This window comes from Acomys russatus, chromosome X, assembly GCF_903995435.1.
Source record: "Acomys russatus chromosome X, mAcoRus1.1, whole genome shotgun sequence".
Taxonomy (NCBI): domain Eukaryota; kingdom Metazoa; phylum Chordata; class Mammalia; order Rodentia; family Muridae; genus Acomys; species Acomys russatus.
The window spans coordinates 30,238,341-30,265,782 of record NC_067169.1 but is presented as its reverse complement, the minus strand read 5'-3'; the positions used below and the strand labels follow the sequence as shown (position 1 = coordinate 30,265,782).

Genomic DNA, 27,442 nt, shown 5'->3' with positions numbered 1-27,442 from the left:
CTTAATCCTTTTTCAATGTCCACGTGAAAAGCAAATGGAAATACCTCCAGCAACAGTACTGTGATGAACACAGTGTTGGTGTGTACTGATGAACACTGTATTCCCACTTTGTTGTATGAACCAAAGGAATTGCTTACTTTGGTACTGTAGCAATGTAGAGGTTCCTTTCATCTTTCCAATCCTATTTTCCAGCATATTATACCAAAAATAAGGGTTTAGAAGGAAAATGGAAATGAGGTTAGGACAAGAATTCCTTAATTTTGTTTTTGAGACTTCTGTACATGCAGCTAATGTGTTTTGACCAAATCCAATGTACGTCATAAATACCAAGTATTTTTTTTTAATTTTTATTTACTATTTATCTTACATGTAGGGGTGCTTTACCCCATGTATATATGTGTGCCATGTGCATTCCCTGTGCCTACAGAGGCCAGAAGAGAGCATTGGATCTGTAGTTACAGATGGTCTTGGGCTGTCATGTGCTGGGAGTCAAATCCAGTCCTCTTAGCTGCTGAGCCATGGCTCCAGGCCAGCGCCGGGTGTTTCTTATTAGAAGGAGGTTGTTTAATATTGCCATGGATATCAACATACTTCGTCACCACATCAGAGTTAGATTAGAACCTACAGAGTTCTTGGAAGCAGGAGCACTGAGTGCTAGGAGGTTTAAAATAGATGTCATATGATGCCAATTATAGCTCAGTAAAAATTTGCAGCCCTAGGAACGTATGCCGAGAAGAAGCCAAAATGGAAGATGGTCCGGCTTTCTATGGCTTTAAAAACGTTTTTCTTACAATGTTTGCAACATTTTTTTTCTTCAAGCTTTTAATTAAAGTTTTCTTGGCTCTCCTAACCCATTTCTATATCGTGAAAGGAAACAGAAAAGAGGCAGCTAGGATAGCCGAAGAGATCTATGGTGGACTATCAGGTAAAAAATACTTCAATTTATTCCTAGCACCTCAAAAGTTCCTCCTTGAAAATTCATAGGAATAGTGTTTCTAGAAGGTAAGATTTCCTTGTACTTTTGTGCTGAATGGGTAGTTTTTAAATGGACCTTTCACTTGACTAGCAAGTGATGTTGGCTGCACCAATCTGTGAAGGATCTTCAGCTTTATTTTCTTGGAAGTGGCTGGATCTAGTCACAATTTTATCTCAAAAGTGAACAGAACAGTGGGCTTTAGAGGCTGTCTTGAGAGGCTTTCGACTAACCAAAAGAGCTCTTATATAGCATTATTTTTCTTCAACACTTTCAGCCCAACTAACAAGAAAGAACATTGTAATAAGATCATATTTCCTTGGGAAATTCAATGATCCATCAATTTGATTGAAAAGCAGTGTGGCCTGCTGTGTGCATGCATATTGAATTGATTGACCATTTATCAGAGAAAAACTTTACTAAGTCCATTGTACATCAGTGGCACCACAGAAAGCACCCCAAATGAATGTTATTAGCACAATATGAAATTGCTAAGATTTTTGCTAAAACATAAAATATCTGAAAGTCTCATACTTTGTAGAGGCTAGTCTTCATCCCTTTCAAGAAACCATTCGCACTAACTGTAGTGAGATAGTGTAGTAGTAACTGAAGCAGACATTTTGCCCTTGCTGCTAGGATGGCCCCTTCATGGAGGAGGAGGACGGCAATGAGGAAGAGGAGGATTTATTCACAAAACTGCAGAGTTGCCCTATGTATTTTTAGTGTGCACAGGGGTTCCTGGATTGCATCATGCTTTAGTTGGTATCTGTTTCAATTTGCATCCAGGCTTCTCTTTCAAAATAGACATGCTTTGTGATTTCAATGCACTACACAACTCGGAAAAGGCTAGCCTTCAGTGGTCTTATATACAGAAATAAGAGCTGTAAAGACAAAGCATCCAAATGCTTCAGCTAGCTGGTGATGGAGGTGTCCGAAGGCCTGGACTGTGGAAAGAGATTTCTTTTGGGGATTATATTTGTCACACATTTCAGGGAGGTATGTAATCTCGGTGTGAAAAGATTGGTGCTTCTTTTTAGTTTCAAATTAAGTGTGGTCTAGAGAAATAGTTTTGACTTATCAGTTTGTACAAGGACTTTCTAGCATTTAATATTCTCTTAGATATGACATCTTTGTGCTTTAAGTTACATAAAATCTAACAAGGATAGTACTGACAGTATATAAAAGTTTTCCTCCAGTTGTTCCTGTGCATGACTTCTGTCTTCGTAGTCCTAAGTAAAATGTACTTCTAAGGGTGTTAGAGTACTCAGACCCAGTGTAAGCATGCTTTGGTTTTTAATTTGGAACCAAATTTTACATCTCCTTAAGAGACTCATTCACTTTCTTGTTCAAACTCCTGGACAGTGCCCATTTTCAGATACTGTTAAAAACAGGTGGTGATGAGAGAAAGGAGTTCATGTAAGCCTAGATTATTTATTTCACAAATAGGTATATGTCTTTGTCTATTTATATGTGTGTATGTGTGTCCTTATACATCTCACATGTATGATAATACATTCAGATTCGAAATGTATTTTTATAACAAACTGGTAGTTCTATGCCCCAAACAGTATGGCAGTTTTTGTTTGTTTACTTGCATGATTCTAGCAGTTATTTTTTCTTCTGACACTGTTTATAGTTACATATATAAAGCAGGAGCAAGACTTTGTGAGGCAGGAGTAGTGGTGCACACTTTTACTTGTCGTACTTGGGAGGCAGAGGCAGGTGGATTTCTGTGAGTTGGAGGTCAGTTGGAAGACACTATATAGATAGTTCGAGGATAGCCATGGCCACCTAGTAAGTCCCTATCTCAGAAAAACAAAACAAAACAAGACAAATAAAAAAAGCAGATAGAGAAGATTTTGTGATGGTGTTATTCTCAAAGCAGAAATCATCTTTGCAGCTCATTTGTCAGACAAAGGTTTGTTGGAAAAATCCATGATGGTTCCTCAGCAGGTTAGTGAATTGACTTAGAAAGTCTCTCATCTCAAGGCACAATTGCTCAGTTCTTCTAGTAGACCAACAAATTTGTACCAAATGAAAACACAGATAAAAAGGAGAAATTGCTTAACCTGAATTCTGGCCATGTTTGCTGCCAAAGGCATAGACATAAAATTGGATGGGGGATTTAAAAGCTGGGGCATTTTACAGTTGCAGATATGAGCTTGTGGAAGAATAGAATCTTCTCTCACAAAGAAGAAAAGTAATAACTTTAAGAGAAGGCTAAAACATTAGTTCATCCAAATGCTACATTCAAAGTTATTTTGTTGTTCCAAAAAGATTGACTTTTACTAGGGAGCCATCCCTCTGTCTGCCTCCTGTCCATTCCACTTTCAGTATTCTTGCTTTTGTTCCTTTTTTTCTTTTTTTTTTTTTTTGGTCCCAATACCTACCTAGCCTTTTGCCTTATTTATTTTCCTCTTTATTTCCTTGAACCTTGACCTAATTTTCCCCTACGTGGTTAATATGTCCCCAGGTGCCTGCCGTCCAGGTAGGGACAACGAGTTCCCTGGCAGATGTTCTGCCTCCTCATGTCACCTGCAGCTCAGCTCTCCTGCCCCTAATGGGTTCAAAGGAGCCTTCATAACACAGATCATTGACCAAACTTTATGTTCTGATCAGAACTGGGTGTTCTGGTGAATATTCATTTAACTTTATTATATTATAACATTTAGGTATCTCAGAATTCTCATAATTTTATAATTATTTATATATTATATACTATTTATAATTTTCATTATATATGAACTCCATTTTCTTAAAATCTCATTAATTCTAAGTTTTTACCATTATTTTGATTCAGAAACGACATTTATGACTTTTGTTCTCTTTGGTAAATGGCACAGATATTGCTTTCTATGATTTCAAACCATGAACAAGGATTGCACTTCATGTGAGTCAAAGACTGTAAACAGGCAGTCTTCTAGAATCATCTCACATTCTTGTTGAAATTTGACAAGGTAAACATCCTTGAAAAAAATATAAAAGAATTATTGGATCTTATTTTGAATTCCATCTGAATGGATTTTGTTAGTAATGTGATAATGTCTGGGGTTGTGATGAAATGTGTTCAAAGCATCTGAGAACCAAAGATACAAATCAAAATTTGAAAGAAGATGTGAAGGAAGATGTGAAAAAGTACTTGAACGTTTTTCCATGTGCCACATCAGGAGTGAACATGTTTGTAAACTATCTTCATAATATATTTGTGGCCCTGTGACCCAGGCAGGGTTCCAAGGAAGTAAAAATAGAGTGCCCTCGGAGGGAGAGAGTCCTATTTAAGTATTCCTGCACTTGGTAAGCTGGTTACATATTTAACAGAAAGCAATGGACAAATCCAGAATCTGCGAAAACCTTTAATCCTTAGTTTCTTACAATTTGCCCCTATTTGCCCACCAAGAGGGCTATGAGATACTGTGATGGGAGAAGAAAAACAAGGGGACTTTCATTGTGGCAGTTTCAGGAGCATAGTTGTATAAAAACCCTTCCAGGTCGTTTTTAAGGGGGATGGTCATCAGTGAGACAGGAAAGGTTACTTCCTGGAGAGTGATTTGGTTTCCAGTTGGGAATACAGCAAATTTATTGCACATTTTTCACGGAGTCTCCCTATGAAGCTCTGGCTGTCCTGGAACTTATTAGGGACACCAAGCTGGCTTCGAACTCACAGGGATCCCTGCCTCCTGAGTGCTGAGATGACAGGTGTACACTACAATGCCCAACTCAATCTATTTTTCCTGAGACAGTCTCAGTCTGAGGCTGTATTCAAACTCTCTATATAGCCAAAGATGACTTTGAACTTCTGATCCTTAAGCTTCCTTCTCTGGAGTATGGCATGCTCCATGCCCCAAATCCTCCACCAACACCCCCCCCCCCCCGGTTTATATAGTGTCAGAGAGCAAACCTGGGGCTTTCTGGATGCTAGGTCAGCACTTTCCCAACTTAGCTTCCTGTTTCCCTGGCACCTATTTCACATTCTTAGCAGGATAACCTGATGCCGAAGTGGCCCAATACAAATGAATGTAGCATCAGGATAGGCAGAATTAAGAAACCAATAGATCTCAAAACCAGATCAAGGTCTTTTGGAAGTCCCTATGCCTGCTTTTTGGTTTTATTTCTCATACTTACTAGCCATGAGGCTGCAAAACAGTTGTCACTCATTTCAGGGTGTTCTTATGAATAATGCAACCCCTCCGCATCTCATGGAGCTTGTGAGGCTTTAGGTAAGGGGCAGATAAGGGGTGCCTGAAATAAGAGCTAAGAACCTGCTTAGGCAGATGCCAGAGTGAATTGTCCTATTGTGCTATACAACCTCGGGGTGGGGCATGGTGAAGGAGTTGCAAAAAAGAGATGAAGTGAGGACAAAACCCAAGGCAACCACTCTGCCCTCTATCTTCGTGCAGTGGCAGGATGGCACTATAGGCTTACCCAGGTGACCTCAGAATCATGGGTGAGAGTTGTGAGGCATCCACAACTACATTGATGAGGAGATTCTAGAAGAGATGGGCCCTGGCAAAAGGTAAGCAAGCAACTGAGGAGCAGCCCGGATGGTGCAGGGTTCACATGCCCACAGAAAATCTGCAGTGTTTAACAACAGAGGTCACGCCACTGAAAGTCCCCTTTCCCTCAAGAAATTCCACAATGAGGGACTTCCAGCAGTGATTGTGCTGTCATCTCCCAGGAGGAGATAGCATCCCACTCTTACAGTTAAGTGTTCATGTTTCCCAGCTTTTGTCCTCTCTGTAAGTTGTAAGATGGCTACAGGGAAGTTCTTTTTTTTTTTTAAATGAGGAAGGTTTGTTTATTTCTTTCCTCCAGTTTGGCCAAAGTGCACCAAGTCCAATCTTTTAAAAGTCTATCTTGGTGTCCTAATTGTTTCAACAGTGTGGGTGGGAGTACTGTGAGTGCTAGCTCATTCCGTGACATGCTGAGGCTCAGTGAGTGGGACTGGCTGTCTCTTCCAGGCGAGTGGGAATCATTTGTCCTGTCGCCCCTGTTTCTTTTCATCTTCAAAGGCACCAGAGAAACTGGCACCTGGAAGGAGGAGGTGGGACGCCTGTGAAGAACATGCTGTCCTTGGACAACTAGCTGCTTGGTGGACCAGAGAGAGCCATGCTCTGTGCTGGGAGTGGGGAGAAGCCAGGAACTGTGGAGGGATGCGAGGCGGTGCAAGCTTAGGAGGGGTGGAGTCATTTTAGAGACCTGAGTACAGAGAAGTATACAAGGGCTTAATGAACACAAGCAGCGCCAGCACCCAAGCGTGCGAGACTACACTCACTATGGCTCCTACCATGCCCAGTTCCCGTCAGCCCCCATTCCTCCTCAGTTTGCTTTTGACTCCTAACACCCAAGGTGAGTGCGCTTTCCTTCTCTCCTTGGCAGACACAGAACCCCACAGTGCAGGCGTCTTTAGAGCTGCCTTCATGACCAGTGGGCTTGTGTGATTTGTCCAAATACCATCTAGGATTTGGGTCTAATGGGACTGATAAACAATGGAAAGTTACTAAAAAGTCTGGAGTTGGCTAAAGGATGTTCTTAAGGCTCTTGCTTTACCTGGGGAAGGAGATCAGAGACTGCACAGAGGCCAGTTTTAGGAATTAGGAGGAAGTGGCTGCTTAAATCTTGTTCTTATGTTTGAACAGGTTAACCTCTACAGGCCATGTCTCCCTTACATGAAATGCTTGGAGCCAGGAATTTTAGATTTGAGATTTTGTTTCTTTTTTTTTTTTTTCTCCCAGAGTTCAGAATATTTGCTATCTTCAGCGAGGGAACCTTAGCTTAAATACTAAATCCATTCATGAAATGTTGTGATATTTTAAATAACTTGGGCACATGAATCTGAGGTTCTTGGGATGGAATGTTCTATGCGTGGTAGTGTTGTATTGGTACTCGACAAATTTGAAATTTTTGAAGTATTCCGGATTTTGATCTTCAGAGTAGAAATACTTAATCTGTAGTTCTTCAGGCACCTGGGGCTGACCCGCATACTGTTAGAAGAGCAGAATGCCGAAGCCACACTGAAGACTTGCTGCTGCCGTTGCTCAGGCTGCTGAGCTGCTAATGTGGGTAGAGACCATCCGGAACCCCGAGCGTCTGTGCTCACTTCCAAGATGTCTGAAGCACACTGGCCAAGGCCTTGGATGGAGATGTATGGGAGGGAAACTAGAGATGATACGCAAAGAGACGTTCAAGGAGTTAAGAAAAACTGCTCACCAGCTTGGTTTTTTCTCTAACTTAACCATTTCATCAATTGCCTTGTAGCTAGTATTTATATTCAGACATGGTGTGAGATGCTGCAGTGTTCAGGACATGAAAACATGGACACAGAAAAGAATGCTGAATGAGCTAGGTCTCGGAATTCACTTTTCATTGACATGGTGGCTTCAGAGCAAGGTCCACATGATATAAACTATATGTAAAACAAGTAAAAGCTCTTGGGTAATTTGACTGAAAAGCTCATCCTTCTTTTTATGTCCATTGCTGCTTTTCTTCTGTTTTATTGGTGTGGAGTGCTTTGGGCTCTACTTGCTCTTGCGAAAGCTTGTTTGAATGTTTTAATTTGGTTGTCCCCAAGAACCAACGTGATGCCAATTCACCCTTATATACTTCTCCCCAGCTTGGCTACTCCTCTCACACCTTTAATCTTACAAAAGTCCCATTCTTTCCCAAAATTTTTAATTGTTCCTTGGGAACCCCAAAGGGGGAGGGAGTGGTACAGTGAGAAGCACTTCCCTTTTAAGTAAACTGTACCACTCAACAGCTTTGACCCAACTCAGAAATAAATGAAGATATATAAATACAACATATGTTTGTTTATATTAAATGCTTTTGTGTTTTTTCTTTATTTTAAAAGCATTTCACATTCATAGCAGGACTATGAGACGACAACCAATTTTTATGTATTTATTTTTCTTTTGGTTAAAAATTGTTTTCAGGAACTAATTTTAGCCCAAGAGCTGCAAGATCAGTACAAAGAATTCCCATTGCTCTGCCAAAGCCCCCATTTATGTTTAGCTAACTGTTCCAGTAACATCTTTTTCAAACAAAAGAGTTCCACTCAAGGTCAAAGAGAACTTTCAGATAGTGAGTCTTGCCTCCCACATACCTCTTCAGTCTGGAAGAGTTCCTCCATGTCTCCTGCAAGTGGCCCCAGGCCAATTCCTTTATATAATGCCCCTCAGTATGAGCTGCTGTGTGCTTTGCCCCTAAGAAGCAGAGTATGCTTTGGGGGCATGGATAGCATGGGGAGGATAATAGGGTATTCTTCACAGTGTGTGTCCTCTGATGGCCTATGTTGTAGCTCATTGCATCCAATCAGATGGCACATGGTGCCAATTCGTTTTTTATCAATGCTTATGTTTTTCTGTGCTGGTCAAGATTGTTTCTACATCTTTTCTAGTATCAAATTATGTATAGTCCCTTTATAATTGTATAATGATAATTTGAGCCTGATCCTGTTATTTCTACATTTTTTTCAGTTAGTGTCTTTTAGGAAGAAGCACATTATCTGTGTTGATGCATTATTTATATCAGTAAGGACTTACAGGTTCCTGCTTTGATAGCATGTATCTTCTTATTGTCCTTGCTTATTTTGATGTGCAAAGTGCCCCATATTTGACTAGAAGAAGCCCCTTTGAGTCATCTTTTTTCTGTCCTTCCTTTCTAGAAGATGTTAGAGGCTCTCTCTCTCTCTCTCTCTCTCTCTCTCTCTCTCTCTCTCTCTCTCTCTCTCTCTCTCTCTCTCTCTCTCTCTCTCTCTCTCTCTCCCCTGTGGCCTGGGGTCAGCTATTTCTTGAAAGAGCCCTGGTTTGGATATTCTCAGAGCACAACTACACTGTCCATCTAAATTTAGTTTTATGTCTAATATTTTGAAAATCACATTTTCATACCAATTGCTCCAGGATCGGTGTAACCCCCTAGCACTCCAATCATGGACAGTACACTGTAACAGTTCTCATTTCTGTAACCAAAGGAATAGAGCCGATGCACTGGGTTCTAATGTTTATAAGAGGCTTATTGCAATGCTTCCAGCTTCTAGTCTCATCCATTGCAAAAGAGCAGTTTCCTTGAGCTCTTCCATTTCTGGTGGGATTGTGTGTGTGTGTGTGTGTGTGTGTGTGTGTGTGTGTGTGTGTGTGTGTGTGTGAGTGAGTGTTTACCAAGTTTGTGGCCACAGAAACCTGAACTCTGGCCACCATTGGGATCACTTAGAAGGACTGTTTGCTTTAAAGAAAGCCAAAGTGCACACCGCATTCTATTCATTATAGAAAAAGGATAGCCACACTTTTAAAAATACACAAACTGTGAAGACTGGAGCAAGTCTGCTTCCAAAACCAACGCCTGTCCTTTGGTGTCTTTCATATGTAGTTACTTCTCAAATGCCTACTGAAGCTGATCAGTCTTAGTGGCAGAGAAACAATTACAGAAGAAAAAAAATACATTCGTAAAACAGCTTGGAGGCTGTCCCTTAGAGAGCTGCCCTCCAATGTCTACTTAGTAATCGATCAAAAATGGCCTTGAGCACCTGACTCTGTGGATATACTTGATTGGCCTCCTGAGAGCCCTGCCAAGTGGTAGATTACTCTATCACTGGCTTACAGATAAGAAAATCGAGGTTTAAATACTTCTGGCAGAATGTACTACAAGTTGAGCTGAGACAGCCTGACTCTGTTGGCCCCATGTGCACAGCTCCCTAGGGTAACTTTGTGGATCATACCAACTGAAAGGGACATTTTACATTAAAATATGCAGATATTATTATCCAAAGAATCATAAAATTACCTCAGCAATTCAGGAAAATATTCTCTCCCCCCACCCCACCCCCCCCCCGCACACACACTTAGGGCTTTGCACATGCTAGCTAAATGCTGTCTACTGAGCCATATTCCTGCCCTCTTTTCTCATATTTCTTTGGGTTTACTTTGTAGTACACAAGCTTTGGATTTTGGGGTATGAATGGAGGTGAGATGTAACTATGGGAAACAAAAAAACAAAAACAAAAACAAAATGCAAAAAACTGATTGGCCTATTTAGTTCTTCGTTTGATCTAGAATTATCAGGGCCAAACCGTTGGCTTTGTTTATTTGAAAGAAAAAAGAAAAAAGAATGTCTTCCTTATTAAAACTGCCCATGGAAAGGCAGCGTGAGCCACTGTGCCCAGTTCCCAGTGTCCGACAAGTCCTGATGCATGGTACTGGTAGGGTTTCTTCTCTTCCCTCCAGCCCTGCAGTGGGTGGGAAGCTTCAACAGCTGCAGGAAGAAGTCTGCTGACCTTGACCCGGAGCTTGATTTCTGTTTCAGATTGCTGGGCCGATCGATCCCCACTCCACGAGGCTGCGGCCCAGGGCCGTTTACTGGCACTTAAAACCTTAATTGCACAAGTAAGTAAATCAAAGCCTCTGTCCTCTGTGCTGTTGCGCTACTCGAGATTTAGTCTGTATCAGTTTTGGTCCCAGCTGTGCTCAGGTCCCAGCACTGCCATTTCAGGCATCTCCATCTTGCGTCCTTTCCTGCCCCCCCCCCTTTTTTTCCTCTTGCCTCTGCTTTCTCTAGGAGCTGCTTCGTTTTCTGTCCAGTTCTCCACCTTTCCCTTTGGGGGTCTTCCTTTCCCCTACAGGAAGTTTCCTTCTACGGGACGATGAAGGGGATCCCCAAATTAATATGCTAACTCACCTCATGCTCTTCTGGTGTGCGTAAGTGACCTCAGTCATGAGATTGCGTTTGTAGGATATTAGTGTGCTGTGAATCACCTCAAAGCCTGGTGACTCCAATCAGCAACAAACACGTGGGTTCTTGAAGTTCCTAAAAGCTCAGGGTGTAGCTTCCCGTCAGTGAAGTGGCAGATAGGTCATGCCATGACTCATGGTGAGGTGGAGAGAGCTCTCTTTTCACACAAAATCACTTGGGCTTGCCCGCAGGACGATGTTAAGAGATAGCAGCTGACTTTCTCCAGAGAGGGTGCCTAAGAGGGAAGTCACATTAAAACCTTTAATTTTAAGTGTATAAATGTATCACCTGCATGTACAGCCTGTGGGCCATGTACATGCGGTGCCCTCAGAAGTCAGAAGAGGGCATCGGAGTTACAGCTGTTTTCTGCCTTGTGGGTGCTGGGAACTGAACCCTGGGTCCTCTAGAAGAACAGCCAGTGTTCTTCAGTGCTGAGACAGCCTGTCAGAGCCTTCACCATTTTTTTTTTTTGTTGTTCTTTTTTCCTTTTAAGCCTAGTCTTTAAAGTGACACCATTTCTCTTCCCACCACACTGCATTCATTTGATGTAGGTACTGCTCATATTCAAAGAGAAAGCATTAACCAGGTGAGGCAGTATTAGGATCTGGTAATCACTGGGTACCGTCTGAGAGGCCACCCACTGCAATCATGCACATGTGAAGACTAGGCTCTCAAATGGGTTACTAATCAGATAAATCTTAGGCCTCAGGGAAGAGTTAGTAAGTCTTAGCTTTTAACAATGCTGCATTTGTATTGGTGACTGTATCTCCTGCATGTTGAATAAACATCTGAGGAAAGATTATGAAATAAATGAAAGTATACCCTTCAATTTGCTGTATTTGCTTTGGACTCTACCTATGAACAGAGGAAGTGAATCAGTGTGCTTTCTTTCCCGTGCCTTCTGTATCACGTAACCATTTTAAAATTTCTTCCTCCTTGGAATTTAAAGAGCTGAGATAGTAATTTTTTTTGTTTTGTTTTGTTTTTGGTTCGTGTCTCCTTCCTTTTTAAAATAATTATTATTTTTGTTTGGTTTTGCTTTAAATTTCTTTGTCAAAATCTTTATTTATTTATGTGTGTATCTATAGGAGTGGAGGGGGCATGCTATGGTGAGCATTTATTTAGCAGACAGCTTTCTGGGAGTTGCTCTCTTCTACCACGTGGGTACTGGGGATCTACTCAGGCCATCAGGTTTGAAGACAATTTCCCTTACCTGGACAATTTCCCTTACCTGCTGAGCCATCTTACAGGCTCCTTGGTTTTGATACCGAGTTTCACATATCCCAGGCTAGTCTCCAGCTTGCTAACTGGAACACAAAATGACCTGAAATTCTAATCTTCCTGTTTGCACCTCTAAGGCTCTGAATTAAAAGCATGTACCACACCCAATTTATGCTGGGCTGAGGATTAAACCTGGGTTTCATACAAGCTAGGCAAGCACTTCAGCAGTTCAGATAAATCCCCAGTGTCATAATTGTGCCATTAAAAGAAAATACCATCAACAAGGCTCTCCATTTGATCTCCAGCACTTCAAAAATATTATAAAAATGCAACTAGAGGTGAAAGGAAAGCAGAACTGTTAGCAATGGTGGGCATTGTATTTCATCTTATCACTATTAAATTTATTTTTCCATTGAGTTGTGTTTCGGACTGAACCCAGGGTGTCACATATGCTTGGCAATTCTTTTTTTTTTTTTTTTTTTTTTTTTTTTGGTTTTTTTGAGACAGGGTCTCTCTGTGTAGCCTTGGCTGTCCTGGACTCACTTTGTAGACCAGGCTGGCCTCGAACTCACAGCGATCCGCCTGCCTCTGCCTCCCAAGTGCTGGGATTAAAGGCGTGCACCACCACGCCCGGCCATACTTGGCAATTCTTTACCACGGACTTACTTCCTCAGCACAGGGACTTTTCTTAGGTGCTGATTATGGGACTCCAGGTCTTACACTTACTAAGCAGTTGTTCTACCACAAAGAGCTCTTGTTTGTTTTGGTTTGCTTTTTTGAGACAAGGTTTCTCTGTGTAGCCTTGGCTGTCCCGGAACTCATTCTGTAGACCAGGCTGGCCTCAAACTCATAGAGATCTGCCTGCCTTGCGTCCCTGAGTGCTGAGATTACAGGCGTGTGCCACCACTGACTGTCTTGTTTATTTTTAAGCACTTTAATTTTCATCTGATTCTATTGCCTTTTTGCTTGTTTCTTTGCTCTTTGAGACAGAGCCTCACGTTATCTGGATGGGTCTCAAAATTAGTAGTAGAGACTGGCCTTAAACTCAGTCTTCCTGTCTCCACCTCCCAAGTACTAGGGTTACAGTCATGCACCAGCAGGTCCCGTTATGCCTTTTATGATATCACCTCTACTCTAAAAACATGTTATTTTAGTGTGTGATTAAGTGTGTGGGGGCATTTGCATAGAAGAATCTAACTTTTTGTTACAGTCCCGTTTCTTTGCTTTTTGCACTAGTCAAAAATAGTCTACTATTGTTTAAGGTTTATTATTATTATTGTTGTTGTTGTTGTTATTATTATTGTTGGTATTGTTATTATTATTTTGGTTTTTTGAGACACGATTTCTCCATGTAGTCTTGGCTATCCTGGAGCTTACTCTGTAGACCAGGCTGGCCTCAAACTCACAGAGATCTGCCTGCCTCTGCCTCCTGAGTGCTGGGATTAAAGGTGAGTGCCACCATGCCTGGCTTATTTTTATTAGTTTTATTTATGAGTGTGAGTGTGTCTGTGTGCCCCACGTATGTACTAGTGCCCTTGGAATGCAGAAGGATGCATTGGAAGCCTTGAAGCTGGAGTTACCAGGCACCTGTGTGCCACCTGATGTGGGTGCTGGGAACCGAACTCTGGTCCTCTAGAAGAGCAGCACGTGTTTTAACCACTGAGCCATTTCTCCAGCCACGTATACTCTACTTTTTAAAAGAAAAATTTATTTATTCATATATGTATTTATTTATAGTGTGTGTGGAAAGTCATTTTTACCCACTGAGCTATCTTACTGGCCCATATATTCTACTTTTAAAATGCTTGTTTACATTTAGGTCATGAGTGAAATATGAGTAAACATTAACTCACCCTAAGGAAATGCAAATACAGCATTAATTCAGGACCTTCTTGGTTTTCGTACTGCCACTGACAGCTGGATACTTTTAAGCCTTATATATGATTTGAATTTTCTTCATGTCCATTCTCTCATGCACAATTTGGAGAGTCCAATTTAGGTCAGTGGTTCTCAACCTTTGTTTGGGTAATGACCCCTTTGGGAACGTCGAATGACCCTTTCACAAGGGTTGCATATCAGATGTTCTGCATATCAGATTATTTTGAATTCATAACAGCAGCAAAATTAGAATTATGAAGTAACAACAGAAATAATTTTATTAATGGAGGTCACCACAACATGAGGAACTGTATTAAAGGGCCAAGCCTGCAGCAGCATTATGGTCTTTCAGGCCTGCTCAGTGTCGCTTCACTGCCGCGACCCTGAGTTTTGAACTGTAGGTGTTTTTCTGGTACAATGCTGCCACCTCGTGGACTGGCTATTTAAAGTTGTTATCTTTTCCATTTTTGTTCCCGTTTCTTCATTTGCTTTTCCTTTCCACTTTTCTACCATCACTGAATATCAAGTATTCATTTCTTAAAAGGAAATCATATATGGAGAAGATAAAGAAAAAAGAAGACAATTTCTAATTGGGAGATATGTAGGGCTTTTGAAGCCCTGTTCTTAAACTTCCTTTTCTTTTCCCCTCTATTTATTTATTTAATCATGTTACATCCCGACTCAGTCCCCTCCCTCTCCCATTCCCCCTTTTCCTTTCTACTAGAGAAGGAGAGGCCCCCAATTGGTACCAATCCACTCTGGCATCTCAAGTCATAGCAGCAATCCTCCCCCACCAGGGAGTGACGAGGCAGCCCAGCTAGGGGAAAATGACCCAGAGGCAAGCAACAGAGTCAGAGACAGCCCCTACTCCTATTGTTAGGGGACCCACATGATGACCATGCTGCACATCTGCTACATATGTGCAGGGGGCCTAGTTCTCATCCATGCAAGCTCTTTGGTTGGTGGCTCAGTCTCTGTGAGTCCCCATGAGCCCAGGTTAGCTGATTCTATAGGTATTCTTGTAGTGTCCTTGATCCCTTCCAGCTCCCTCAATCCTTTTCCCTTCTTCCACAAGGCTCCCAGAGCCCTGCCTAATGTTTGGCTGTGGGTCTCTGCCTCTGTTTCCATCAACTGCTGAATGAAGCCTTTCAGAAGACAGTTACGCTAGGATCCTGTCTGCAAGCACAGCAGAGCAGTGACTGGTCAGGGAATAGTGACTGGTCAGACCTCTCTGGTGGGGTGGGTCAAAATTTTTCTTAATACTACCTTAATAAATACTTCTTTACTTGTTTATTGTTTGGAGACACAGTTTCTCTGTGTAGCCTTGGCTGTCCTGGAACTCACTTTGTAGACCAGGCTTGAACTCACAGATATCTGCCTGTCTCTGCCTCCCAAGTACTGGGATTAAAGGTATGCACCACCACTGCCTGGCTTATTTAATATTTTTAGACAGGGTTTTTCTAGGTAATCCTGGATCTTCTGGAACTCACTCTGTAGGCCAAGATATCAAGCCTACCTCTGCTTCCCAAGTGCTGGAATTAAAGGCATTCCCTAAAGCAGACTTTTGGATACTCCATGTTTCCAGATTAAATTTCAACATGGTTCCTGTAACATAACATTATCCTCTCTCCTGCTTTTTTTTTTTTTTTTTTTCTTTAAACGTTTCTTCCTCCTGAGTAGACTCTTAGAGAAGAGAGGCTCAGGCCATACATTTCAAAGACCCATGTCCTAGCACATTGCCTGGTGCAGAACAACTGACTCTGAGGCTCCTTGCTGTGTCTAAATATTTATTTATTCTCTCTATCTCTCCCTCTCTTCCCCTCTCTCCCCTCCCCCTTTCTCTCAGTGTGTATGTATGGTGTCCTAGGAGAGCAAAGATATCAGCTCTCCCAGGAGCTGGAGTTACAGACAGTTGTAATCAGCCTGATCTCCGTGTTGGGAACCACAGTTGGGTTCTCTGCAAGACCTGTGCTCACTCTTTCTTTTTTATTTTTTCTTTCCTTTTTGGGGGAAGGGGGTTTGAGACAGGGTTTCTCTATGTAGCCTTATCTGTCCTGGATTCACATTGTAGACCAGGCTGGCTTCAAACTCACAGAGATCCTCCTGCTTCTACCTCCCGAGTGCAGGGATTAAAGGCGTGCGCCAACCACGTGCTCATTCTTAAATGCTCGACCATCTCTCCCGCCCCTAGTGCTGTGTTTAGAATCCCATGGCCATGGCTTCTGCTCTATTCTCTACAGTGCTAATATCACTGCCTCCACTAGGATGTCTAAAACAGAAACAGGTTAAACAGTGTTGCTTGTTTTGCCATGATGGACGCAGCATTTAGCTTTCTTTTCTCCAAACTGCAGGGTATCAATGTGAATCTTGTGACGATTAATCGGGTCTCTTCTCTCCATGAGGCATGCCTTGGGGGTCATGTGGCCTGTGCTAAGGCCTTGCTGGAAAATGGTGCACATGTGAGTACTGCCTCCACCCAGTTGGCTTTGTCTGCCCCATTGGCTAAGGAGACATTACCTTCCAGAGTGTTTACTTATTGAGCAATGGGAAAGTCTGGTTCTATTCATATCTGTATTCCCCCATTTTGATTATTCTTCTCTTTTCTGCCTATGTAAACTGTATGTGATTCAGAGATATTCATTAAGAAACCATTTTGTTGTAAAACATAAATAAGAACAACAAAAGGCACTAAATTCCCTACTGTAAGTCAACCATCATTTTAGTTGTACATTTTCAAAGTAAATGAGTTTTGGTTTTGTTCTTGGTTTTTCAAGACAGAATTTCTCTGTGTAACAGTCCTAGCTGTCCTAGCCTCCATTTGTAGAGCAGGCTGGCCTTGAACTCACAGAGATCCATTTGCCTCTGCCTCCAGAGTGCTGGGATTAAAGGTGTGCCATGACACCTGGCTGTAAATGAGTTTTGAGTATAAGACACATTATGAAGTGTTTTAGCTTCTTGCCTATTGTTATGATAAAACACCATGATATAGCAACCTAATAAAAGAGAAAGGGTTTATTTTTCTCACAGTTCCAGGTTACAGTCCATAATGGCTGGCAGGGAAGTTGCAGTGTCAGGAGTTTGAAGCAGCTCGCCACTGCTGAAGGCGGAAGAAGAGAGCAATGAATGCATTGCATATTAGTGCTTAGATTACTTTCTCCACTCTTTGCAGCCGAGGATCCTCTATCAAGGGAATGGTTCCACCCATGGTGGACAAGTCTTTCCACTTCAAAGAATGTAATCAAGATAATTCTGTGGCTATAGAGATGGTTCAGTGGTTAACCAGAAGACCTGAGTTTGATTCTCAGTGCCCACACTGAACAGCTTATTGCTACCTGGAACTTCCAACTCCAGGGGTTTGATACCCCTTACCGGCCACTGTGGATGCCTGCATCCATATTTGGTCCCCAGACAGGACATTCTTCACAGATGAGTGGAGAGTGGGGTTTGACTTTCACACGAACTCTGGTGCCCCATATTTGACAACATCCCCTGGACGGGGAGGCCTGGTGCCACTCAGAGGAAGGATAGCAGGCTACCAAGAAGAGACTTGATACCCTATGAGCATATACAGGGGGAGGAGGTCCCCCTCAGTCACAGTCATAGAGGAGGGGAATAAGGGGAAAATGGGAGGGAGGGAGGAATGGGAGGATACAAGGGATGGGATAACAATTGAGATGTAATATGAATAAATTAATAAAATATATTAAAAAAGAAAATCAAATAAATAAAAATAAAATACATTTAAAAATCCTCCACAGGTGTGTCTGGAGGTCCATCTTCTAGATGAGATTAACTTCTGCCAAGTTGACAGCACTTACCACACAAATCATAGCTTAAACTTTATTTTTAGCATACACTTTAACTTTGTAGAGAATATTCAGAATATCATAGCTTCTGAACATCTCAGTGACACTGTATTTAGTTCCGAGATAATGTTTTGTTACCAATTCTTTTGTCTGACCTCCTCCTTGTACCTTTTGTTTTATGAGCTATAAGATCATTCGGTGCTTAGTAATGGTTTTTTGAATAACTTATTTATTTTATCTTATGTGCAGTGGTGTTTCGTCTGCATGTATGTCTGTGTGAGGTTGTTGGATCTTGGAGTTACAGAGAGTTGTGAGGTGCCATGTGGATGCTGGGAATGGAACCTGGTTCCTTTAGAACAGTCAGAGCTCTTAACCATTGAGCCATCTCTCCATCCCCCAGTAATGTTTTTTTTTTTTTTTTAAACATCTAAGTTGAATTTCTATGTGTAGAACTGAGTATGAAAGTCTTCTTAGTAACACAGTTTTCCAGTGCCTCCATGGTCCTTCCCACATTTTGGCCAGGTGGTGCATCTTTAGGGTACCGCTTTAGTGCCATGGGTAATGAATGATGCTGGTGAGACTATGTAAACCATTTTCTTTCAAACTCTAAGCTGATGGTTTATAGGAAAAGGTATATATTTCTCCTTTTTATAACTATGTTTGTGGGGGAGAAAGGTCTCTTGTTTTTGATGGTTTTTACAAATAGCTGATAAGTGCTCCATCAAATCACTTCACATTTCTGTTAGGAGGGGGAAAGCAGTAGGAGAAAGCAGGCCAGCCAGAAGATAGCCCTCATAACTGGCTGGCCCTTCAGTACCTCAAACTCAGTATACATGAAATGTGTGTGTCATATCCTTCCTTCTACACTGGCTTCTTATTTTGAGTTCCACTTTTAGAAACTGGATAAAGTTTCTTTCTTGTCTCCTAGGCCCAGCCTGGGAATCACTTTTAGTCTGCCAAAACCCTATCCAACTCATCATAAAATCCAACTGACTTTCATTTCCAACGTCTTGGATCTATGTTTGCTTTTGTCTTTCTACCATACTGATCTGACGAATTTATGATTTCATCCAAAGTAGCTTTATGTATGTATTTTTCTTTTTTGATAAAAATTCACTTACTTAAGCAGAGGCAATTGTCTTACCTTTGCTTTCAAAGCATTGGCAACTGGGGGCTGGAAAGCATTTAAGAGCACTGGCTGCTCTTCCAGAGGACCTGGGTTTGATTCTTAGCACCCACATGGTGGTTTACCACCATCTGTGTAACTCCAGTTCTAGAGAATCTGATTCCATTTTCTAATCCCCATCAACACATATATATCTCACTCCCACCAACACTGGCATCTAGTAAAGCACTAAGTAAATGTTTGCTGACATGAACTGAGGAAGAATGCTAGGAAATCCAGTAAGAAGGCAATTTTTAAAAGTATTTCATATACAATAACTCACTTTATCTATCAATGATGTCATGAGTTTTTAAAATTTCATAAAGGTATGCAAGGCCCTTAGTCCTTCACCAGCATGAAGGAATTTATCCAGACATACACACGGGAACATGCACTTGGTTACAATGAGTGAGTAAATCTTGTGAGTTTTGCTTTGCCCAACATTAGGTCAATGGAGTGACAGTTCATGGGGCCACACCCCTCTTCAATGCTTGCTGCAGTGGCAGTGCTGCATGTGTCAATGTGCTGTTGGAATTTGGAGCCAAAGCCCAGCTTGAGGTCTACCTGGCTTCACCTATCCACGAAGCAGTGAAGAGAGGTAAGTACATCACTCCAGGGTATGCAAAACAGTGCTGAGTGGATTGCAGTTTGCATGAAAGAATGGTCTCTTGTTGGTCCAGATGTTTTCACCTCCAGGCATGTGCCACCACATCTGGGTTTGTATACTTATGATTGAAACTTCTTGAAGCTATTTAAGTTTAACTCAAACTAGGCTCAGTTTCTGTTCTGCCAAAAAATTAAAGAGATAAGAATTATTCAGAAATAAAGTTGTCTCTGATTATGTTATCTCTAAAGAAAAGGCTAGTTAAATTAGTGATAACAGCTTGTGTGTGTGTGCGTGTGTGCATGCATGTTTGTGTTTTTGCCTGCATGTATATATGTGCATTATGTGCATGCAGTGGTCTCAGCAGTACCAGATCCCCTGGCACTGGAGTTATAAGCTGTTGTGACCTATCATATGGGTGCTGGGAACAGAACCTTCCCCCTCTACAAGATTAGCTGGTGAACTTAACCACTGAGCCATCCTTCCAACCTCACTGATAACATTTCTGGGGGGCAGTTTCGAGAGAGGGTTTCTCTGTGTAGAATTGGCCGTCCTGGACTCGCTTTGTAGACCAGACTGGCCTCAAACTTACAGAGATCTGCCTGCCTCTGCCTCCCCGAGTGCTGGGATTACAGGCATGCACCACCATGGCCGGCCACTGACAAAACTTTTGAGAAAACATTTAAAACTATTATCAAACTTTTATCAGTACCGCAGAAGAATTCCTTCATGAAGAGTTCATTGATAAACTGCAAATTTATGTTTACCTAGTCATTGAGCAAAGTGTCCAGAGAGAATGACTGCTTATGGAGTTCTCTCTAGCTAGTGAAATTTCTAAGTAATTTTGGATATATTCTGTACTTGAAGCTTTGGATTCATTCTCATGTGTGTCTTCCAGTGTAAGCAGATAAAGTGTCCGGTTCTCTTTTATAGGTGTGGGTGAAGAAGAGAATTGGTGATTAGTAACGGGGCGGGACTAAGACTGAGCTTTGGTTGGAGCACTGGTAATACTAGGGGTCATTTATCCCTCTGTTTCTTGTAGCCACCATTTGATGCGAGAAACTGAGCTCAAGCTTCATAGAACCTGAGTTTCACTGTAGTTGTCTCCGGGACTGAAAAAAAAAAGTTTCCCTGGCGGAAGCATTTTCATGGTTTTATTTTTGCAGATTTCTATTTATGATTTCCAAAACAAAGTGTTTTTCTTCTAATACAGGGAAAAATCTATTACTTCTTTTAAAAATTATTTAGCGATTTATTTTGTGCATATGGGTATTTTGCCTGTGTGTGTCTGTGTGCCACACGCATGTGATGCCGTTAGAGGCTGGAAGAAGGCATCAAGTCTCTGAGATTAGAGTTACAAACCGTTGTGAGCACCATGCAGTGCTGGGAATTGAATCCAGGTCCTCTGGAAGAGCAGCAGCAAGAGTTTTAATCCGTGAGCCATCTCTTCAGCCCACCAATCTCTGTTATTTCAAAAGCCCATTCTTGAAAGCAGTCATGTAATTCTGTGCATATTCAGCATGTTCCTCTGTGAGTGAGGTTATCTTATATTCCACCAGGTCACAGAGAGTGCATGGAGATTCTACTGGCGAATAACGTTAACATTGAGCAAGAGGTTCCTCAGCTGGGGACTCCCCTGTATGTGGCCTGTACCTACCAAAGAGTTGACTGTGTGAAGAAGCTTCTGGAACTAGGTAATTATTAAAACATTTTTAATAAGATGAACCTGCTAGGCTTTTTGTTTTTGTTCTTGTTTGGCTTGGCTTGGCTTTTGGTTTTTATTCTAGACAGGGTTTCTCTGTGTAGCCCTGGCTGTGTTGAAACTCACTCTATAGACCGGGTTGACTTTGAACTCACAGAGATCTGCCTGCCTCTGCCTCCCAAGTCTGGGCTTAAAGATGTGCATCAGCACTGCCCCACTTTTTAAAAAATAGCTCTAAAGATAGCATTCTTTCTCTTTCTCTCTCTCTCTCTCTCTCTCTCTCTCTCTCTCTCTCTCTCTCTCTCTCTCTCTCTTTATTTATTTAGTATTACTTATACAGTGCTCTGGCTGCACATATACCTCCATGCCAGAAGAGGGCATCAGATCACATTATAGATGGTTGTGAGCCATCATGTGGTTGCTGGGAATTGAACTCCGGACCTTTAGAGGAGCAGTCAGTGCCCTTAACTTCTGAGCCATCTTTCCAGCCCAAAGATAGCATTCTTATCAGGTTAGAAAACATTATAATTGTATTGGATGCTTGAAAGCTAGATGCAGAACTCATCTAGAGAAGCAAATCTTTATCTCTCTGTTCTGCTTCCGTTGATGTTCTTTTGTAGCTAATATGTTTGTCTTTGGTGGTGGCAATATGTCTGCCACAAATACTTCAGCTTGTAACAGGAAGAAATATAGGTTCTCTTTGAGTCACATGCAAGGCCAAGGGAATACAGGCTACTGATGGTCTGAGGGCTAGATTTCAGTTTCCTTTGCAGTCATTAGGTTTCACTCAGGATACATGAGCTGAAAATCACACACACAAAAAGCTTCTCCAAAGGGAAAGCTAAGTATGGAATGTGGTGGCCATTTGCAGCAGACTGCTTTACCTGTCTCCTGTTAAGGCAGCCATTTTCCACTTGAGAGTGTCAAATACAGAAACTACCATTCCAGGGAAAAGTAAAACACTTCAAAACTATCATTTGCTTCATGATTTAAGACACTTAGCTACTGATGTAAATAATTAAACTATACTAAGAACCTTTCATTGAGAAATTCAACCTCCAAGATGTTATTTATTATTTATTTTACTCTATAATTTGCTATTTTATGTTGATTTTGGAAATCTTTTTTGAGTCGCCAATAATATAAATGCTAAATAAATTTCTCCCTGTAGTTGGCCCAAAGCCCCCAAATAATCATGTAACAGGAACTTCAAATATTTTGTTTTGTGTGTTACAATATCTTTGTGGTGTGTGTGTGTGTGTGTGTGTGTGTGTGTGTGTGTGTGTGTGTGTGTGTGTGCGTGCGTGCGTGTGTGTGTGTGTGTGTGAAAGCACCTAACTTCACTTTCTCACTGAATTATCTTGGATTAGTCTTCACACAAAGGCTTTGCTGAAGTTCAAGGCTGGAGATGGAGAGTGAGCTGCAGTGTTTCATTGTCTATGGTCAAAAGAGAACCCTTTGCATCCAAACATTGAGAGAATTTTTATTTATTTATTTATTTATTTATTCACACACTCTCAAAGACTGGTTAAATACACCAGGGTGTTAAAGATGACTTTATATACACAGCTCACTGAGTCCTACATTCACACTCAGTGTTTATTGTGACCATCTGCTTTATTAAGGAGCCAGTGTTGACCATGGCCGGTGGCTGGACACTCCACTGCATGCTGCAGCGAGGCAGTCCAGCGTGGAGGTCATCAATCTGCTCACTGAGTACGGGGCTAACCTGAAACTCAGAAACTTTCAGGGCAAAAGTGCCCTTGATCTTGCTGCTCCCAAAAGTAGTGTGGAGCAGGCACTCTTGCTCCATGAAGGTAAGAAGGGCCGGGTATTTTGTTCCCTAAACATACTACCGTCTCACCTCTAGACTATTCCTACCCCTGCTTTTTCCTTTTAATTGGGCATGGTTTTGTGGCAAGGGTCAAGTCCTGAATTCATTGTAGTGTCTCCTTAGATTATTTTTTACACACTGTATTTATTGTTGCACTTTATTTTCCATGACAAGAAAATAATCAGAGAATTTTGTTTTCACCCAGAAACAATTCAACAGCCATGTTTATCATAGAAAAAGCACATGCTTGAATCAATCAAAATTCATCTTTGTAACATTGTGAGGCAGTCTGTGGGCAAATTGGACATACAGCCATGTGTTGCATATGGGCCATCAATAATGGCCAAGTATACAGCTTTTGGTCCCACAAGATCAAATCACCAAGTAGCATGGTGGCCATCTTAGTGTGTGTAAATACAGTCTATGGTGTTCACACACAATGTTGATGATGCATTGTTCATCAGAACTTACCTAGTTTGGGTAAGTAACATCTGATTGTATTTGAGTTGGGACTGTTGGGAGGACAGGATAAATTTCAGAAAGCTGGTCAAATGGTAATGTTTGCTTCTTCTCCAGATCAGGGAATAGGGGGTTAGCATTCCTCATCCCCTCACTCTAATTTCCACTATAGGCAACTATAGATGCTGGAGATGGAGAGTGAGCTGCAGTGTTTCATTGTCTATGGTCAAAAGAGAACCCTTTGCATCCAAACATTGAGAGAATTTTTATTTATTTATTTATTTTTGGTTTTTTGAGACAGGGTTTCCCTGTGTAGTCTTGGCTGTGCTAGATTCCCTTTTCTGAGCCTTTGAAGAGTAGTGAAGATAATTGTCGTGATTCCATTTTACAAGTGCTTCCATGGAGATTCCTTTGAAACAAGGGTTAACCTCAGTGAATTCTTAAAAGCACTGAGAAGTTTATAGAAACTCAGGCCATGCCAGCTATGAATGTGAAAAGTGAAGCGCAGAGGAACTGGCTTCCTGAGGGTGGCGCACCTACTAAGAAGAAGCACTAGGATGGTAAGCAAGTGGCTTGGCCCCAGAGCAAGACTACTTAAAGCTCCAAGACTAGAATCCAAATCTCCTGAAACAATGTGCACAGCAAGGGGTCTTTTTGTGTTTCATGAAAGACTCCCAAGTCTGGCCCGATGAAATGTTCAGTTTATTGTTTTGCAAACATTTTCTATTAGTGCTTTAAAAAAACCTACTGTGCCAATAAATCACCTGGGGACCTTACTAGACTAGAGATTGTGATCAAGGTGGTCTGAGCGGGGTCCTAAATGCTGTCTCTTTAGCCGGCTCTCACACTCTAACTAGCACTACTCTGTATTAGTCCTGATGTCTAGGGCATTGATACATGCTCTTTAATTTGAATTACCACTGGAAGGATAGTGGCCTTCCTTACCAGACACTAGTTTGGAAAGTCCATTTTGCAACTGTTAGCTGAGAACAAAGCTGGTGACAGTTTGTACATTTTCTTGGCTTTTTCTCTCCCCACCCCAAGTTGGGAGTGTTTTCAGGCCTAGGGTTTACTTACATTCCTTGTTAGCAAGGTCCTCTGTCCTCAGGCTTCATAAACACAAGCAGTGCTTTTGAGCTTCTCCAAGAAAACTGGCCAATTCACATTGCTATGTTCTGCAGAAACTTAGCTCCTTAGTTCCCGGTTGTAAGTCTTTCCCTAGATTTAAGGAGCCCCGGGTGGGGCTCTTTTCTGTTCTTAATTCCCAGCATTTTAACTAAAGGTGAGTGAATGGCCCTCTGACTCTCTCTCCATCACATGTTCCTTATCCACATCAATTTTGAGTGTCATTTGGCTACTTGCATATGTAATCTGCTTTTTTTCATACTTTTTATAATGCCGTTACAGTAGGCTTTATGTACAATGAGTGTTTGTGTGAGCCAGTAATTAATTAGATCCACTTGAGGAAGTCTTTGCTGAAGGGCAGGCAAGGAAATAATGGGATAATGTAAACGTCCATTTATAAGTAGATTCCATGAGACTGAAATTCAGGGGACAACTAGATCAAAGCGATTATAGTTCTTTCTTTACATATCCATTGAGGTGGACCCCTTGCAAGAACAGAGGGCCCCCCTTTCAGGTGGTAGGTGGGGCCAGGACTACCATATAGGCAGATAGTTGTTAACTCTGAGGACTATTTGGCCCTTGGTCCAGCTCCTAGCACTAACGGTGTGACCACAGAAGCCACACCTCCTACTCACACCCCCTCTGCAGTTGCCCCTCTGTCCTGAAGCTCGGTCCTAGACCCCAGTGCTTTTCACTTCTTCCAGCCTATCACCTCCATTAGCACAAGCAATAATGAGGGAGATGCACACCCTACGGAGCCACACTTCTTTCCTAGCCTGTGGATAGTTCATGGGTCAATAATACAGTTACTCTTGGAGGATCAACTTAAGGGACCTTCTCTACAAAAGGGCAACTCAGAATCCTCTGCTTGTAGCACTTAGCATCATTTGATAATGCCTATCCCATTGAACTAAGCTTCCAGCAACCAGCTCTCCTTTTCCACTGCACTGTGAGGCTCATGCCGTTTTCATTTTCTCTCTCAGGTCCGCCTTCTCTTTCTCAGCTTTGCCGCCTGTGTGTCCGGAAGTGCTTGGGCCGTGCATGTCATCAAGCCATCTACAAGCTAGGTCTGCCAGAGCCCCTGGAAAAATTCCTCTTATACCAATAGATGGAAACATGGAGGTTGTTGCCTGCGGTAGGGTACTTAGTATACATAGTGAGTGGCTTGACTCACTGTCCATCCTAAAGTCAGCTCACCCAATTAGAATAAATCTTCCATAAATCCAAACACTCAGGGTGAGCAAACTCCTGGTTAGTTTAATGGTTGCCAAGAGGTAACCAGAAACCTTTCAGTTCTTAACTCTTGTTAATCGACTTAAAATGAAACTGAAATAGAGGGGGGAAATTAATAGGGTATTTTTGGATAATTTGGCATTCTCTAGTGCCTGGGACTTGGGTCAGCATTCTCAATGCTGTATAGACACAGGTAGATGAGATTAAGTTAACACCTTAAGAAATGCTCTTGATTGAGTTCTTCTCTAATATACTTTGTAAGTTTGTTATCTTCCAAAAATAAATTTCTGCAATGATTTTGATTTCTCTTAATTTTTAAGTTTTTGTTTTTGTTTTTTGAGACAGGGTTTCTATGAGTAGCCTTGGCTGTAGTAGAACTCACTCCGTAGACCAGGCTGGCCTCTGCCTCCATGAATGCTGGGATTAAAGGCATGCACCACCGTGCCTGACAATTTTTCCTAATAAAAAAATATATACATATGGCTAGAGAGATGGCTCAGGAGTTAAGCGCAGTTGCTGCTCTTCTTGAAGACATGGTTTGGTTTCCAGAATTCACATTGCAGCTCACAATCATATGTGATTCCAGTTCCAGAGGATCTGATGCCCTCTTCTGGCCGCCACAGGCACTGTATGACATACAAGTAGGCAAAACACCTGCTAACATAAAAATAACAATAAATGACTCTTTAAAAACCAATTAAGTCCGGGCTCAGTGGCGCACACCTTTAATTTAATCACTCACGAGGCAGAGGTAGTCAGATCTCTATGAGACTGAAGCCAGACTGGTTTACTAAGTGAGTTCTAGGGCAGCCAGACCTATGCAGAGAAACCCTGACTTGAAAAACAAACAAATAAACCAAACCACCACCACCACCACAACAACAACAACAAAAAAAAAACTAAATACTTTGGAAATATAAAAAAATAAATCGGGCTTCGGCTGACTTCACTGTTGGTGAATAAGAGAGATATTTGAAGACACTAGTTCATCCAAAGGTTGAGATCTATTGCTCATCATTTCTGATACTAAACGTAAGCAGCTCTAGGATGGAGCAACATTGGTCTCCCTGTAACCTGATCTCACAGGCACTGTCTGCCTAGTGCCATAACATAACACAACACTGGTACATTTTCAATGTCTTGAAATAATCCCCCTCCCTTCCTCCTCTTTTTTCTCTCCTCCTGTGTGTCCCCCTTCCCTTCCCAGTCTATCTTGTAACATTAGAACCTCAAATCTCCATAGATTTTTTTTCATTATTGTAAGTACTATTGTCACAGGTTGGTCACCATAGGAATACTAGCTAAATGAAAAATTTCTTTCCTAAGTTCCTAAAATTCATTCTAATTTTTTTCAGTTTTTCTAGGCCTTTGGTTCTCATGTGAGGATAGTCTACTCACTTCCCCTGGGTACATTTGGCAACATCTAGTGACATCTATTGCAACAGTTGGGGGGAGGGTGCTACTGATAGCTAGTGAGTGGGAGCCATAGCTGGTTACTGATACTCAGAATTTAAATATGTTGTTAAAAAAACTCTTCTGGATGTATCAATGATTCCAAGATACAATAAAAATATAGAAACATCAGTATGGGTGTATACATAAGGCACATCTATCAGTAGAAAAAAATTGAGGACTTACATGTGAGCCCATACTACTACACCCACATGATTTTTGACAAAGAGGCTAAGAGACAGCATCTTCAACACATGGTGTTGGTCAAAC

General features: G+C 41.6%; 1 protein-coding gene across 3 annotated transcripts; it reads left to right on the top strand.

The window, feature by feature from the left end:
• Window positions 1–573: 573 nt before the first annotated feature.
• Asb11 (ankyrin repeat and SOCS box containing 11) lies at window positions 574–25,945 on the top strand. 3 transcript variants are annotated; one of them, XM_051141673.1, is made up of 7 exons: window positions 574–925; window positions 10,268–10,347; window positions 16,144–16,251; window positions 19,211–19,361; window positions 20,927–21,061; window positions 22,695–22,886; window positions 25,471–25,945. In XM_051141673.1, exons 1-7 carry the CDS (start codon window positions 673–675, stop codon window positions 25,593–25,595), a joined length of 1,044 nt encoding a protein of 347 aa, XP_050997630.1. In that variant the 5' UTR covers window positions 574–672; the 3' UTR covers window positions 25,596–25,945. The 3 variants fall into 3 exon arrangements, with proteins under 3 accessions (XP_050997630.1, XP_050997632.1, XP_050997631.1); XM_051141674.1 differs by lacking the exon at window positions 574–925 and adding an exon at window positions 1,711–1,969; XM_051141675.1 differs by lacking the exon at window positions 22,695–22,886 and having other exon boundaries at window positions 577–925.
• Window positions 25,946–27,442: the final 1,497 nt, after the last annotated feature.

Excerpts from the sequence above, each read along its gene's own strand:
- Asb11 (XM_051141673.1), top strand. The coding sequence starts at position 673 with ATGTCATATGATGCCAATTATAGCTCAGTAAAAATTTGCAGCCCTAGG. Across the intron at positions 926-10,267 it reads GATCTATGGTGGACTATCAG|ATTGCTGGGCCGATCGATCC; the intron begins GTAAAAAATACT and ends TTTCTGTTTCAG. Across the intron at positions 22,887-25,470 it reads GGCACTCTTGCTCCATGAAG|GTCCGCCTTCTCTTTCTCAG; the intron begins GTAAGAAGGGCC and ends TTTCTCTCTCAG.